The 17,575-nt window shown below is 42.0% G+C and overlaps 1 protein-coding gene across 4 annotated transcripts in view; it reads right to left on the bottom strand.

The window, feature by feature from the left end:
- The window catches only part of LOC132542943 (inaD-like protein), a 234,205-nt gene that overhangs the window by 51,774 nt on the left and 164,856 nt on the right, over nt 1–17,575 (bottom strand). For all 4 annotated transcript variants that reach the window (XM_060206318.1, XM_060206319.1, XM_060206321.1 and 1 more), the window contains one exon: nt 4,672–4,755. In XM_060206318.1, coding sequence (XP_060062301.1) covers nt 4,672–4,755 — 84 coding nt within the window. The remainder of the gene's footprint in view (nt 1–4,671; nt 4,756–17,575) is intronic.

The following is a 17,575-nucleotide window of genomic DNA, read 5'->3' as shown; positions in this document are numbered from 1 at the left end:
GCCCTGCCCCACTAGGGAAAGAGAGAGACCGGCTGGGAATATGAATCAACCTGTCAATGCCCATGTTCAGCGGGGAAGCAATTACAGAAGCCAGACCTTCCAGCTTCTGCATCCCATAATGACCCTGGGTCCATACTCGCAGAGGGATAAAGAATAGGAAAGCTATCAGGGGAGGGGATGGGATATGGAGAGCTGGTGGTGGGAATTGTGTGGAGTTGTACCCCTCTTATACTATTGTTTTTGTCAGAGTTTCCTTTTTATAAATAAAAATAAAAAAAAAAGTAAACAGGGGGCCGGGTGGTAGCACAGCGGGTTAAGTGCACATGGCACAAAGCCCAAGGACCGGCATAGGGATCCCGGTTTGAGCCCCAGCTCCCTATCTGCAGGGGGGTCGCTTCACAGGCGGTAAAGCAGGTCTGCAGGTGTCTATCTTTCTCTCCCCCTCTCTGTCTTCCCTCCTCTCTCCATTTCTCTCTGTCCTATCCAACAACAGCAACATTAATAACAACAATAATAATAACCACAACAATGATAAAACAAAAAGGGCAACAAAAGGGAAAAAACAATAGCCTCCAGGAGCAGTGGATTGATAGTATAGGCACCTAACCCAGCAATAACCCTGGACGGGAAAAAGAAAAAAGAAAAAAGAAGTAAATAAACACATAAAATAATCATTGACTCTATCTCTATGTAAAATCTGGCTTGTCCTAAGTTTAAAATGAGGATAATATTAAATTCATGAATCGGGCTGCGCAATACAGAAGACTTTCCTGAGTATAATTTGTCTGAAGAACAAGTCCAAATGTAGGGTCTAAAGCTACTTAGAAATAAAACATGTTACTTGGCCCGACTGAGATCTATGTTTCCTGGTTATAAACACAGGATGTGCGATGTCTGAGGCAGAGAAGAGTCTGCTCTGTCCACCTCCAGCGAGAAGCACACACCATCTAGCGACATGCGGTAATAGAATTTGGCAAGTGGTGAGGAAATGACTTATTCAGTCTTGCAAGTTTTCTTTCCAGTGAAAGCAAATTTGCTTTCTTCAAGCTAATCTGTCCAGAGTATTCACGTGCAAATGAGTCTGTTTTATATCAAAGGGCAGCTACAGCTGAGGGTCTACCTAATACAAGTAGATATAGACGGAAACATTTCTGGGCAGCTACAGCTGAGGGTCTACCTAATACAAGTAGATATAGACGGAAACATTTCTGGGCAAGGACCCAGGCTCAAGTCTCCAATCTCCATCTGCAGGAGGAAAGCTGCATGAGCGGTGAAGCATTGCTACAGGTATCTTCTTGTTCGATTCCTCCCTCCTTCCCTTTCTTTTCTCTCTTTCTCTCTCTCTCTCCTTTTTCCTTCCTTTTTTCTCTTTCTTTCTTCCTTTCTCCCTTTCTTTCTTTTCCCCAGCACTGCTCAGCTCTGGTTTATGGTGGTACAAGAGATTGAACCTAGAACTTTGGAGCCTCAGGCATGAGAGTTTCTTTGCATAACCATTATGCTATCTCTGCCCCCCTTCCTTTTTCTCTTTCTATTTCTATAAAAAAAAAAGAAAAGAAAAGAAAGTATAACTTAGGGTAAATTATACACATTTAAAGTATATAATTTCTCCTGGGAGTTTATGTAATTTTTTTTTCCCCTCTAGGGTAATCTGGGGCTCAGTGCCTGCACTAAAAATCCACTGCTTCTGGTGGTCATCTTTTTCCCATTGTTGTTGTTATTGTTGTTGTTGGACAGTACAGAGAGAAACTGAGAGAGGAGGGGAAGATAGAAAAGGGGAGAGAAAGAGAGACACTTGCAGACTTGCCTCACCACTTGTGAGGGGAGCTGGGAGTTTGAACTGGGATCCCTGAGCCAGTCCTTGTGCTTTGCACCATGAGTGTTTAACTCGCTGCGCTACCACCTGCCCCACTTATGTGACTTTTATACCTATGCAATCATCATCACGATCATCATCATGATCTTTTTTGGTTATTATTATGTATTATTTTTTAAATAAGGTATACCGAGGGGTGAGGGAAACAGAGAACATTACTCTGGCCATATGTGCCACCTGGGGATTGAACCTGGGGCCTCAGGTTTGCAAAGAACGTGCTCTACCTACTGAACCACCTCACCAGCCCATCATAAACTAGACAATGCAGACTTCCACATCACGTAAGTAGCAAGGCAAGCATATAGCTGTACACATCTGAATATTCAACCTATTTATATTCTAAAGCCAAATGAAAATCGTGGGAGAACTACCCCCTCAAAAACAAACCAATGAAACTCCTGACCACTAGAAGATTGTGTTGTGTGCTGAAGTAGTCAAGCTAATTCCCAGTGAGGCCTTGCTTGTTTGTCTAACCTTTTGCATTTGTACCTTAATGAATGCACTGGGAATATGTCCTAATCCAGCAATAAGACACAGGGGAAGCCTGCAGAGAAACCCTATAATTTGCCCTGAATTTAATTTGCAGTCAGCTCGGCTTCCCCTTTAACTCCTTCTTGCCTTAATTTTCCACCCTTAATTATGTCTCTGGTTTCATCTTGGGAGGCAGAAAAGAACCACCAAAGGGAAAAATAAAATCCTATGATGTCATTCATAATGTGCTATATTAAAGCTGCAAAGCAAAAAATGCACAGGCCCACCATAAAATGTTAACTATTCAATTAAATTCATCCAATGAAAGAAATAAATGTTGCCTAAAGGTTTCACACCATCAAAAAAGCTCTTTAGTTCCACCTACCAGAACGCCTGGCATTGACTTTCCATTCTTCCGTTCTGTAGTTCAGACACTGCCAGCCTTGGCACTTTTTAAAAGGTTTTAACGCCTTTGCTAAATGACAGTCTATTTGAAGGAGGCAAGTTAAGCATTTCAATTTTTAATAAGTACCATATACCATCTAAATGGAGCAGACTCTACTTTTTCATCAACTAGGAAGCAAAGGTGGCAAGGCATTGACTTTGGTTTGATATATTTTTTGGGAATAAGAAAATAATACTTAAAGCTGCAATCAGATCTTGTGGAGTCTCAGGTGTGCATGCTTACGTGTAGCGGAGGCAGAGGTGCCTTTTCAGTGTGTGTGTGTGTGCAAAGAATCTTTCCCCAGAGATGTTTCTGAACCACAGTCCTCAGGGGAGGGCTGCTGGAAATTTAAACATGTCCTTGGGATTCCCTCAGTCTCAGATATGATTCACGTTGGTGTTCTTCTGGACTATGAGTTAGGAGAGATTTCTTTTTTCAGTATGCGTAAGAGGTGTCTCCTATATACTGACAAATCGACATTCACAGAAAGACTCCTTGCCTGTTTCTCTGTGGATTCTTCTATGTTATCACTAACCATGAGTTGAGTCAAAAGTAAATATTGATTCTGTTGTATGCAACTGCTATCTTGTTTATCTCCTACCCCAGAGAAAAAACACATAACAAAGTTTTAGGTTTTATTTAAAAAAAAAAAAAAAAACTACAAGTTGGCCCATGTTTTTAGGAGAGAATTTAGTGAGCTACAATGGAGAGATGAAAGACTCAAACTGCAGTACTGTATAGTCTTATCAGATAGATTATAGATACAGGACCAAAACTTACATTTTTTCCTTAAGGAGACTTTGCACATAGCTATATAGTGATGCTGTGCCATGATTCTAACAACAGTTATTCAATGTATTCCAAAAAGAAATAAGTACATAGACAAGATGACCCCCAATAATTTCATCCCATCTACTCTATTCCTACCTATGGGCTCCTGTTTGTTAAGCAATTTTCCCTGCTTCAAACCTTACCACTTTTCAGCCACTAACTGCAGACGCTACTAGGATGCCATCCTGACCTTCCTGGGTGGATGACCTCACCAATGTGTCCTGGAGTCTCACCTCTCCAGAGCCCTATCCCCCTAAGGAAAGATAGAAACAGGCTGGGGGTATGGATCGACCTGCCAATGTCCATATCCAGTGGAGAAGCAATTACAGAAGTCAGACCTTCCACCTTCTGCACCCCATAATGATCCTGGGTCCATACTCCCAGAGGGATAAAGACTAGGGAAGCTTCTAATGGAGGGGATGGTGCCGGACTAGCTTCGTGGGTGGGAGACAGGAGACCAGGGACTCATGGCTGGGCTGTACGCAGTATCTCTTTATTCATGCAGAACGCAGCACAGTCTAAGCCAAGCTAAGCTAAACTAAAACTAATATACTTGCCAAGTAGGGTGTAAACAGGATGTGATGTAGAGAGGGTGGAGAGAAAAGTGACTGGTGAAAATCAGGGTGTGACAAGGAGAGGGGGCGGAGCAGGCGAGAATTCTACCACTGAACCACCAATGCCCTGGAGGGAGGGTGGTGCTTAGTTAACAGTGGTTATGTAAATAGAATACAGTGTTAAGCAGGGGGGGATTAAACCAAATGAAACAGAAGGGGTTTTTAGAAGCAGAATTAGAAGCATACCAACAGGATGGGACACAGAACTCTGGTGGTGGGAATTGTGTGGAACTGTACCCCTATTACCTTGCAATCTTGTTAATCATTATTAAATCACTAATACAAATTTAAAAAAAAAAGGAGGGAGAAAAAAAAACAGTGCACATGCTTAAGATTATACTTGATTAGAAGACAGTGGACATATGAATTGACCTTGTGGATCAAGGTAAGTAAAAAGACTATTTGCTGTCATAAAAATAAAAATCAGAATCTTATACCTCAAGTATCTGATCACCAGCCCAAAGTCTTGCATCTCTGGCTGCTGCTCCTTCTTCATAGACTTCATGAATCACGATGGCATCCTATAAAAATAAAACGGAAAAATTCTTCTTCATTTCCAGTAACCATTAACGCTCTCTAGAATGGAGTTTTTTTTTTTTCTTTTCTTTTCTTTCTTTTTTTACCAGAACACTGATCAGATAGGACTTATGGTGGTGGTGGGGACTGAACCTGGAGCTTTGGAGCCTTAGGCATGAGAGTCTCTTTGCATAACCATTGTGCTATCTACCCCATCACAAAATGCTCTCCTGAAGTAAACAACCACCCAAGCCATAGGTAGATATCCGTAATTTTTTTTTTTTGCTAATAACGGCATATTTTATTTGACCTAGAGAAAAACAAGGTGCAGTTATTATTCAGATGTGCACTTAATTTCTCCAAAGCTTATTCTTTTAGTCCTATAGGGCTGGCTTTGCCCAATATTTCAAGTCTTTGTGTTTTACTGTTAGCACTGTACACTACTGCGTCACTCTTACTCATGATTTATGGTGTATTTTGAAACATCGTTTTGAGTACTGAAGGATTTGGCATAGATGTGTGGCCCAGTAAGGGGGCGGCATGGGGGGGTGGTCTTCCAGGCCTGATTACTTGGGTAATGAAAGTCAAGAAATGAGAGGCATAAACTGGCTCTAGAGGGCAGAACATGGAGCGGGGGCATTCACAGACTTGAGTATAAGAGAGTTAGGCAGTAGCGCAGAGGGTTAAGCGCACATGGTACAAAGTGCAAGGACTGGCATAAGGATCCTGGTTCCAGCCCCCAGCTCCCTATCTGCAGTGGCATCGCTTCACAGGCGGTGAAGCAGGTCTGCAGGTGTCTTTCTTCCTCCCCCTCTCTCGGTTTCTCTCTGTCCTATCCAACAACGACGTCAATAGCTACAACAATAAAAGAACAAAGGCAACAAAAGGGAATAAAAAATAAATATTAAAGAGAGAGAGAGAGAAAGAGAGAGAGAGAGAGAGAGAGAGAGAGAGAGAGAGAGCTGTGGGTTTGAATTCTGACTCTACCAAGATGTAATCTTGGACAAATTAAGCCCTCAGTGCTCAGTACTTTCTGAGCCCCAAAGTCAAGACAATAGTGAAGAGGGCTAAATCCTGATGAAGGAAAATGTCTCATGGTTAATGCATTAAGAAGATCATTTGTCACTAGAGGTCCCAGGTTCAATACCCAGCACCACCATAAGCCAGAGCTGAGCAGTGTTCTAGTAAAAAAAAAGAAAAAAAAAAAGGAAAGATAATTTGTAGGATCTTATTAAAGCGATACCAAAAAACTGACCATCCTGGATATAGCCCACACCAACACTACAGGGGTAGTAAGCTACAGAAAGAGGCTGCCTCCCACCCTCACCTGTAGGGCCTGCTACCCAGACAGAATCACTAGTAACACAACCTTTTGCTAAGATGATTCATTGTCAATATTTATTCATGTATTTTTTGCAGCGTTGAGGCCTTACCTATGCATGCAGAACTTCACTGCTCTGGGCTGTTTTTTTTTTTTTTTTGGGGGGGGGGAGGGCAGGCTTGGTGTCTGCACTATGAATCCACTGCTCCTGGCAGCCATTTTTGTTGTTGTTGCTGTTATTGTTGGATAGGACCGAGAGAAATTGAGAGAGGAGGAGGGGATAGGGACCGAGAGAAATTGAGAGAGGAGGAGGGGATAGAGAGGGAAGAAAAAGATAAGATGCCTGCAGACCTGCTTCACTGCTTGTGAAGCAACTAACCCACCCACCCCACCCCCAGCTGGAGGCTCCAACCGGGATCCTTATGCCGGTCCTTGTGCTTTGTGCCACGTGCGCTTAACCCCGGTGCACCACCTGGCTCCCTGGGCTGCTTTTTTTTTTTTTTTTTATTCAAATAGGAAGAGAGAAACATAGTGAGAGATACCACAGTACTTGAGTTTTATCCAGTGCCATAGTACCTCCTATGGAGTGCCTGGGTTCCATTCTGGACCCTTAGCGTAACAAGGCCTGTACTCTACGTGGTGAACTATTTCTAAGATTATTTAAAAAAAAAAATAGTACAAAACTCAACTGAGTTTGTTCACATAATATCTCCCATCATTTCCACTGCTGAACAAGTAGTTGTTAGGCTTTAGGAATCTTGCCTTGAGGATTTTGTGCAGCTGAAAACGGAAGTAATCAGAAGTCATTGATTGGTTCCTTCTGGTTTTTGTTGTTGCTTTGTTGGTATTTATTTGTTTATTTTTTCTAGGGCACTGCTCAGCTCTGGCTTATGGTGGCACAGGGCTTGACATAAGTCTTTTTTGCATAACCAAATCTATTTTCTTTTTAAATACAGAGATAGAGAGAGAGAGAAAGAGAGAGAGAAAGAGACTGAGACCAGAGCATTGCTCAGCTCTGGGGCTTGTGGTGCTGAATTTGGGACTTGAGAGCCTCAGGCGTGAGAGTCTTTTTGCCTAACCATTGTACTATCTTCCCAGCTCCGATATTATTTTCTTAGATTAAAAAGGCCCCTCCTGAAATTCCAGAGTAGAGAAGCAAAAGAGAAAAAAAAAGTGTTATAACAAGATAGTCCATTTGAATTAAAAAACATCTTAATGTTATTAAATATGCTTCTTTAAACCAAACGGCTCAGAAAATATTCTTTATTTCATCAATCAGAGAGGCAGCCCCAAGAGCCAGGAGAGACTCCATCCATGAGCCACACAATATCTATTTTAGATCCTGTACTGGCAAAAGACTTTAAATTGTTTTTTGTTTTAACTCTGACTACAAATTTCATTAAGTTAAGAGTGGAAAACAAATACCGATCTCATCTGTTGCTGGAACAGAATCCAGTGAGTTTTTCTGAACTGTTTCTGAGGAATGATACTGAGGAACCTTGCTGGGCTGGTGACGTGAGTGGATCTGAACAGCACAGCTCTGGTGACACCGGGGGACACTTTTGTGAGGGAAATACTGAGCAAAACTAAAGTAGGTTCCTGGTGACACCTTGAGTACTGCTGATTTTCAGGATTTGCTGGCCAAATACCCCATCATTACTGCACAGAGAGAGACTGAACTCATTCAGCACATGGCTCTTAGAGAGCTTAATTTTCAGCATAAAACCCTCAACAAGAATCAAGTGGGAGTTTTTTTGTTTTTTTGTTTGTTTGTTTAATACTCAGAGAAACAGGCCCCATGGAATTCTTATTCCATAAGCGTAATGACTCTGAAAGCTTTAGATACTTTCTGGGTGTTCAGTGGACTATCCATGCATAAATGAACACATTCTCTTTCTTAGTAGTCTCAAGTCAACGCTGTACTCTCTGCCAACAATCTGAGTCTTTATGAAAAACTCCGCATCTCTCTCTTTCCTTTTGCCTGACTAGTGCTGTGATTTCTCCCCTAAAGCTCGCAGGGAAAATATAAGAATACAGGAGATACTCTGACCTGTTAATTGAAAAAAGGTTCTTTCTTTACCATGGACTCTTATCTACTGCAAGTGTATGAAGCTGAGATTCTGGACAGGTGCGTCAACTAACTGGGGCGGGGGGGGGGGGAAGATAGAGGTGAGAGATGGGGAGCAGTAGTTAAATTAGAAATGTGGGCTGAGGAGTTGAAAAGAGACATGGGTTTATTTTCTCAAACATGTCGTTCATGAAGGAAGACAGAATAGCAGAAATAAGCAACAAAGCAGTGCCATAGCAGTAGAACACAGGACTTGTGGGTGTCAGGTTCTGAGTCTAATGCCAGGGTGGTGCCTGCTTGCTCACTCTCCCATAAATAAATCTTTGAAAAAGAGCATAGTAAAGAGACAGTGGAGGGGGCCCGGTGGTGGTGCACCTGGTTGAACACAGGTTACAATGCCCAAGGATGCGGGTTAGAGGCCCTGGTCCCCACCTGCAGGGGGGAAGCTTTGCAAATGGTGAAGCAGTGTTGCAGGGGTCTCTCTCCCTCTTCCCCTTCTCTCTATTTCCTTTTAAAAGCTAATTATCAGGGACTTTTTTTTTTAAATTAGAGATTTAACCATGATTAATATGATTGTGGGATAAGAGGGCTATAATTCCATCTGAGTTCTGTGTCCCATCTCCTCCATTGGAAGCTTCTCCCACCTTTTTATTTACCAGAGCACTGCTCAGCTCTGGCTCATGGTGGTGTAGGGGATTGAACCTGGGGCTTTTGGAGCCTCAGGAATGAGAGTCTCTTTGAATAACCATTATGCTATCTACCCCCACCATTTTTTTTTAAATTGCCACCAGGGTTATCACTGGGACTTGGTGCTATGAATCCCAGGCTCCTGGTGCCCATTTCCCCCCATTATTTTTCCATTTATTTATTTATTTTTGTCTTCAGGGTTATTGCTGGGGCTTGGTGCCTGCACTATGAATCCACTGCTCCTGGAGGCTACTTCTTCCCTTTTGTTGCCCTTGTTTATCACTGTTGTTCTTATTGTTGTTGTTATTGCTGTCATTGTTGTCGGACAGGACAGAGAGAAATGGAGAGAGGAGGGAAAGAGAGAGAGGGGGAGAGAAAGACAGACACCTGCAGACCTGCTTTACAGCTTGTGAAGCGACCCCTCTGCAGGTGGGGAGCCGGGCGCTTGAACCAGGATCCTTATGATGGTCCTTGCATTTCGAGCCATGTGCGCTTAACCTTCTGCGCCACTGCCCAGCCACCATGTTTTCCCTTTATTTTTATCTAACAGGACAGAGAGAAATTGAGAGGGAAAAGGAGATAGAGAAGGAGAGAGAAAAAATAGACACCTGCAGACATGCTTTACTGCTCATGAAGCTTTTACTGCTGTGGGTGGGGAGTGGGGGCTCGAACCTAGGTCCGGATCCTTACTCATAGTGATATGTGCACTTAACTGGGTGTGCCATCCATGTGGCCCCTCTCCCTTTCCCCTCTCAATTTCTGACTATCTTTAGCCAATAAATAAATAAATAAATATTAAAAAAAGAGACAATGGATTGGAATATTTTTAGTACCTATATGACAAGCCACAACAAAACTATACTCTTCCTTAAAAAAAAAAAAGGGTCAGAGGAAGGAACAGGTTATTCCCAGTGTTCTATAGTGCAGGAATATGACAAGTTGTTGGTGAGTGTGATGAGCTAAGAAACTACCCTAGTGAGGATAGTCCTGTAAATCCCCACTTCCCTCAAAAAAAATGATTTCACTTAAAAAGAAGAAGAAGAAATAAAAAAGCAATGAAGAATTCAAGAAATTCAAATAATAAATAAATGATGGGCTATTAAGGTTAAGACAGACATTTATTATGCTAGGTTATTTACTTCAAGCTAAGCGCTTTGTTTGTTTTTCTTTAGAGACAGAGAGGCCAAGAGGTATCGAGGGAGTGGAAGAGGCCACAGCATCAAAGCTTACTTCAATATGGCGGGGGTGGGGGGGTATGAGCCTGAGTCATTCATGTAGCAAAGCAGTGCTCGGTCCACGGGAGCTCTTGGCTTGGCTCTAGATAATTTCATTGAGGGGGGAAATGTTGATCTACTACACGGCTTTTACCACAGGGGTACAGTTTCGTCTCTGGTAGACGGCAATATACTTAACCGTCCACCAATCCACCAATTTGTCATCTTCCTCCACTACATGACAGTGAGTTCTCACTTTCCTCCCTATTTATTATCATTATTAATTAATTTATTTTTAAAATTTCTTCCTTTTATTGGAGGATTAATGTTTTATATTCTACAGTAAATACAATAGTTTGTACTGCATAACATGTCCCAGTTTTCCACATAACAATACAACCCCCACTAGGTCCTCTGCCATTCTGTTCCTAAACCCTTCCCCCAGTCCACCCCAGAGTCTTTTACTTTGGTGCAATACACCAATTCTGGTTCAGGTTCTACTTGTGTTTTCTCTTCTGGTCTTGTTTTTCAACTTCTGCCTGAGAGTGAGCTCATCCCATAGTCATCCTTCTGTTTCTGACTTATCTCACTTAACATGATTTCTTCAAGCTCCATCCAAGATGGGCTGAGTAGTATTCCATTGTGTATATAGACCACAACTTGCTCAGCCACTCATCTGTTGTTGGACACTTGGGTTGCTTCCAGGTTTTGGCTATTACAAATTGTGCTGCTAAGAACATATGTGTACACAGATCTTTTTGGATGGGTGTCTTGGGTTCCTGAGGGTATATCCCTAGGAGAGGAATTGCAGGATCATAGGGTAGGTCCATTTCTAGCCTTCTGAGAGTTCTCCAGACTGCTTCTCCACAGAGGTTGCACCAATTGACATTCCCACCAGCAGTGTAGGAGGGTTTCTTTGACCCCACACCCTCTCCAGCATTTGCTGCTGTTACCTTTTCTGATGTAGGACATTCTCACAGGAGTGAGGTGGTATCTCATTGTTGTCTTTATTTGCATTTCTCTGACAGACTTGGAGCATTTTTTCATGTGTTTCTCGGCTTTTTGGATCTCTTCTGTGTTGAATATTCTGTCCCTGTCTTCTCCCCATTTTTGGATGGGGTTATTTGTTGTCTTTGTTGTTGAGTTTGGCAAGCTCTTTATATATGTTGGTTATTAAACTCTTGTCTGATGTATGGCATGTAAAGATCTTCTCCCATTCTGTGAGGGGTCTCTTTGGGTATTGGTTTCTTTTGCTGTGCAGAAACTTTTTAATTTGATGTAGTCCCATAGGTTTATGCTTGCCTTAGTCTTTTTTGTAATTGGATTTGTTTCATTGAAGATATCTTTAAAATTTATGCGGAAAAGAGTTATGCTAATAGTTTCCTCTAAGTATCTGATAGCTTCTGGTCTAACATCCAAGTCCTTGATCCACTTGGAGTTTACTTTTGTATTTGGTGAAATACAGTGGTTCATTTTTATTCTTCTGCATGTTTTAACCCATTTTTTCCAAAATTACTTTTTTTTTTTTTAAAAAGAATTTATTTATTTATTCATGAGATAGACAGGAGGGAGAAAGAACCAGACATCACTCTGGTACATGTGCTGCCAGGGACTGAACTCAGGACCTCACACTTGAAGAGTCCAATGCTTTATCCACTGTGCCACCTCCTGGACCACCAAATTACTTTATTTCTTTGAGAGAGGAAAGCACCACTTAACCCTGACATATGCATGCTGGGGATTGGCCCTGAGACATTATGCATGCAAATCTTTTGCTTAGCAGATAAGCTGCCTCTCCACTTAACTTTATTATTATAATTGTTTGCTTATTGTGTCGGAAAGACTCGTTACTTCTGGAGAATTCTTTTTTCCTTTGACTTGCAGAGACAGAGAAAGAGATGCATACAGGAGGAAAGAAAAAAGCAGAAGCATAGTAGCACTGCTTCACTATTCACAGCTTATTTTGGTGTCCTGTATGGTACCCTTGTGTTGTGCTGGGGGTTTGGACTTCAGTCCTCACACCCGGTAAACTGCACTACGTTGGGTGAGATTATCTCTGAGACATCTTGTAAACGTTTATTAGTTTAGATAAAGTTTGGAGCAGATTATATACATACAATTTTTAATACTTTTTATTATCTTTATTTATTTGATAGAGATAGTCAGAAATCGCGAGGGAAGGGGGTGATAGGAAGGGAGAGAGACAGAGAGACACCTGTGGCCCTGCTTCACCACTCGCAAAGCTTTCCCCCTGCAGGTGGGGACAGGGGGCTGGAACCTGGGTCCTTGTACATTGTAACATGTGTGCTCAGCCAGGTGCGCCACCATCTGGCCCCTTATACATAATTTTTATTTCCGCACTGTATACTCTCCATTTTATTTTATTTAGCTTCCTCCCTTCCTTCCTCCCTTCTCCCTTCCTTCCTTTTATTATTATTGCTACCAGGACTGTTGCTGGGGCTCGGTGCCTGCGTGAGAAGTCTACTGCTCCTGTCGGCCACTTTTTTCTCCCTTTCTTTTTAAATTTCTGATAGAGACAGAGAAATTGAGAGGGCAGGAGGAGACAGAGGGGGAGAGAGAAAGAGAGACTTCTGCAGCACTGTTTCACTACCTGTGAAACTTTCCCCCTGTAGGTATGGTAGGTATGGACAGGGGACTTGAACCCGGATCCTTACGCAAGTGTGCTATTGCTCAGCCCCCTAACCTCCTTCATTTTAATAGCCTGGAACCATTTGAGCAAAATTATTTGTTGGCAGAGCTCTGAATGCCTCTTCCTATCCGTATATACGTCAATAACATTCCTTTACCCTAGAATAATACTTCAGTGTCTCTGTCTACCAACACCAATGACTTCTAGAACTCATCTATTCCAGAGGCAGTGTATTAGTCATCTCCCTGTGGGTGGGTTGCTGGCTTACGTGAAGGAAAAGGAATAGAGACAAATGATTAAAGTTAGAACTCCAGAGCCAGATTTTCTGGTCCAAATCCTGGCCCTGCTACTTCTGATCATGAGCCTTGGAAAGACTGTTAACTGCTCCAGGCTTTAGCTTCCTCACTTTTTTTTTTTTTAATAATGATGGTGCTTGTGTTTTTTTTAATATATATTTGTTTATTTTCCCTGTTGTTGTCCTTCTATTTTTTATTATTGTTGTTGTTATTGATGTCGTCGTTGTTGGATAGGACAGAGAGAAATGGAGAGAGGAGGGGAAGACAGAGAGGGGGAGAAAAGATAGACACCTGTAGACCCGCTTCACAGTCTGTGAAGCGACTCCCCTGCAGGTGGGGAGCCGGGGGCTCGAACCGGGATCCTTCCTTCGGTCCTTGCGCTTTGCACCATGCGCACTTAACCTGCTGCGCTACTGCCCGACCCCCTAGCACCCTCATTTTTACAGGGCTTTTTTTAATGATATCATCCACATATCAAGCTTTGTGCAGAATTTCAGAACATACTAAGGAAGCGGTAAAATCTCATTTACTTAACCTCTCTGTGCCAAAGATGCTGCACATTTCCCATTTGTACAATTTAATCCTCAGAACAACCAAGCAAGTTCAATATTATTATTCTCATTTACAGTTGGGGTGGTGGAAGACCAGAAGGGTTTAGATTTTAACAGCTTCTAAGTTAACAGAAATGAAAATTCCAACCAGGGATTGTTAAAAACTCAAAGCCTGTGTTCTCACTAGTACAGCAAGCTTCTCATTTATTCTGAGTATTTTATTTTTCACTTGTTCAAAAGCAAGCTAACTTGGCATTTTCCAAGTGGTATCAATTTCATTGAAACATTATCTCTTCAGTTCTACAAACACCCCAACACTTGAGGGCAGGAGCCGATCATTTTATAGAGGGCAAACAAACAAAAAATAAAGTTGTCAAAGTAGAAATTGAAGCTTTTCGGGGTAATGATTTATGGCTCTCACTAGCTAGTATTGGTTGATGGTTAGGCATATGCAGTACACAAAGCATGATGGGTAGGTCTCTTGCCATTCCAACATGGAGTCTTAATTCTATTAATTACTCTTTTCCCTTTCCATTTTTTAAAAATATTTATTTTTATTTATTTATTCCCTTTTGTTGCCCTTGTTGTTATTATTGTTGTTGTCCTTGATGTCCTCATTGTTGGACAGGACAGAGAGAAATGGAGAGAGGAGGGGAAGACAGAGAGGGGGAGAGAAAGACAGACACCTGCAGACCTGCTTCACCGCCTATGAAGTGACTCCTCTGCAGGTGGGGAGCCGGGGGCTTGAATCGGGATCCTTATGCCGGTCCATTAATGCTTTGCACCACGTGTGCTTAACCCACTGTGCTACTACCTGATTCCCTCCCTTTCCATTTTAAAAAATATTTTATTTGTTTTTTAGTTAAGATAGGAGAAGAGAGTGAAAGAACCAGACATCACCTCGGTACATGTGCTGCCAGGGACTGAACTCAGGACCTCAGGCTTGAGAGTCCACTGCTTTATCTATAAAGCATTGTATCACCTTCCAGACCACTCTTTTTCCTTCTTTCCATTTTTTTTCTAGTCCTGTTTCTATGCAACCAGATTATGCACTAAATGATTTTTTTTTCTTCTTTTTCTTTTTGCCTCCAGGGCTGTCGCTGGGTCTTGGCACCGCCACTATGAATCCACTGCTCCGGAAGGCCATTTTATTCATTTTTAGAACAGAGAGAAACTGAGAGAGGAGGAGGAGGAGACAGAGAGGGGGAGAGAAAGACAGACACCTGCAGACCTGCTTCACCGCCTGTGAAGCGACTCCCCTGCAGGTGGGGAGCCGGGGGCTTAAACCAGGATCCTTGAGCAGGTCCTTGCACTTTGTACTATGTGTGCTTAACCTAAGGCACCACCATCTGACCTCCCTGAATGATTTGTTTTCTATAGGAATGGAAATAAAACAAAATTCTAACAGATACAAGCAATGAGCTTATGTTAAATATGAAAACTTTTGTTCCGTCAAACTGATTAATATCATCTAATCCATGGTATAGACCTGATAATCATTTGTAGATGACATGTAATAAAAATCTAATTTCCCCTTGGCAGTTAGGTGATTTTCACAACAGAAACTTAAGCAAGATGGTCTGGTCACTTACTACCTGAGATAAGACCAACAATTTCTCTCTTGTGGGACTATGTGAAAGCTTGGTAGAGCTTAGGGGAGCTCTCCCATCCTTGGATGGAGGTCTCGAAAGACACCCCACTTGTTAGCCTGTCTCCTTATAAAGATAAGCCAAGAGGGAAGTCTCCCAGACTCAGTTTCTCCTTGTTAATCTCCCAAGCTCACAGAAAGCCTACAAGCCTCTCACACAGCCAAATGGCTGCCTGCTTTAGGGTTCACTCAAAGTTCACACATCCACTTCACCTTTAGATTATAAAGGAGAACACACTCTATCATAATCCCCGCAACACCAGACAGTGAAAAGCACCCAAATCTTATTTCCTTGTGCCCTTTGATATCTGTGATTTACATCAAGCTTTGTTTTCCTTCTTCTCTACCTCACCTTACTGGTTTAACCCCTATGATTCTCTCAAATGCCTTTGGATAATTAACCTGTCTGCATCATGGAGACTAACTGTTTTGACCTTTATGTATCTCATCAATTCTTGTCATATCAGCCCCCTACCATAGGGGCAAACTGACCTTTAAGAAACCTGTAATTTTTGACATATGTGAAAAATGTTCTTTGTTTAACTCTCTATAAAAAACTGTACCCTTCTCCAAATAAATGAATGTTCATACCAGAATATTCCCTGATGCCTCTTTCTGAGTCACACAGCCCCTTGAGCTGGTGAGGGAGGGTCAGAGGCTTACCCGCTGGTTGGAGCCACTCCACGTGAGCGCCAGCACTCTCTAAACACTTTAAATGACTCATTTGACTTGCCAAGACTTGAGCCAGAGAAGAATTTTCTCAGTGAGCTGGAGATTCTCTCAAATAACTAGAAGGGTCAGGCAGTACTTCAGAGAGATGGAAAGTGTCTTCTGCCTAAAAACTTTCTGCTTAGCAGGGCACATCTGAAAGACATTTAACTTAAGAAAATTATTCTACTCCAAAATTAGGGATAACATTAAGAGAAGAAGACATTCAGGAAAGAATAGGGGGTTATGAAATTCATTGTAAATGCCTACGGGGTCACTGCATTTGCGTTTCTGTTCCTAAAAGAACAAGTATTCTGGGCTGGTAAAATAGCTCAATTGGCTAGTGTGTTGTATTATTATGTGAGTAACCCAGGTTTGAACCTTGCCTCACTTTACTGGAGGAAGCTTTGATGCTGTCGTCCCTTTCATTCTTCTCCTTTGGTCTCTCTCTATCTCTATCACAAACAAACAAATGAACCAAAAAAAAAAAAAGAATAATTATTCTTTTATTTTTTGAATGTCGGTAGTTTGTGTACCACATGATAATAGATTTTAAAGAGACTGAAAAGTTTTTCTCTGGTGTCTCTTTCTTCAGCCACACAATTTCTCTACTGGGTTGCTGGAAAAGTCCTGATACATTTTGTATAGAAAATCTTGGATGGAGCTTGAAGAAATCATGGTAAATGAAATAAGTCAGAAACAGAAGGATAAATATGGGATCTTACAGGCAGAAGTCGAAAAAACAAGATCAGAAAACACAAGCAGAACCTGAACTGGAGTTGGTGTGTTGCACCAAAGTTAAAGACTCTGGGGTGGGTGGGTAGGTGGGAGAGTACAGGTCCTGGAAAAGGATGACAGAGGGCCTAGTGGGGGTTGTATTGTTTTGTGGAAAACTGAGAAATGTTATGCATGTACGAACTATTGTGTTCACTGTCAAATGTAAAACATAAATCTCCCAATAAAGGGGGAAAAAAGTAAAAAAAAAAAAAAAAAGAAAGAAAAAGATGTCATGATTTCTCTGAAAATCCAATAGAAATGAGCAGCATTTGGGGCCAGCTGGTAGCAGAGCGGGTTAAGTGCACATGGTGTGAAACTCAAGGACCAGCGTAAGGATCATGGTTAGAGCCTCCAGCTCCCTACCCGCGGGGGGAGGGGGGAGTCACTTCACAAGTGGTGAAGCAGGTCTGAAGGTGTCTGTCTTTTGCTCTCCCTTTCATCTTCCCCTCCTCTTTTAATTTCTCTCTGTCCTATCCAACACCAATGACAACAACAATAATGACAACAACAAGGGCAACAAATAGGGGGGAAAAAAAAACAAGAGGGAAAAAATGGCCTCCAGGAAAAGTGGATTCATAGTGCAGGCACCGAGCCCCAGTGATAACCCTGGAGGCAAAAAAAGTTTCTGGTGTGTGTGCATTTTTAAAAATATATATTATCTATTTATTTATGATTGAGTAGAGACAGAGAGAAATTGAGAGGGGAGGGAGAGATAGAGAGGTAAAGAGACAGAGAGACACCTGCAGCCCTGCTTCACCACATGTGAAGCTTTCCCCCTGCAGGTGGGAACCAGGGACTTAAACCTGGGTCCTTGAGCACTGTAATGTGAATGCTTAACCAGGTGCGGCACCTCTTGGCCCCTTCTGGTATGTTTTAATGAAAAGTCTATACCCCTGTATTTGGAA

Source organism: Erinaceus europaeus, chromosome 13, assembly GCF_950295315.1.
Source record: "Erinaceus europaeus chromosome 13, mEriEur2.1, whole genome shotgun sequence".
Classification (NCBI taxonomy): domain Eukaryota; kingdom Metazoa; phylum Chordata; class Mammalia; order Eulipotyphla; family Erinaceidae; genus Erinaceus; species Erinaceus europaeus.
This window is presented reverse-complemented; position numbering and strand designations above follow the sequence as displayed.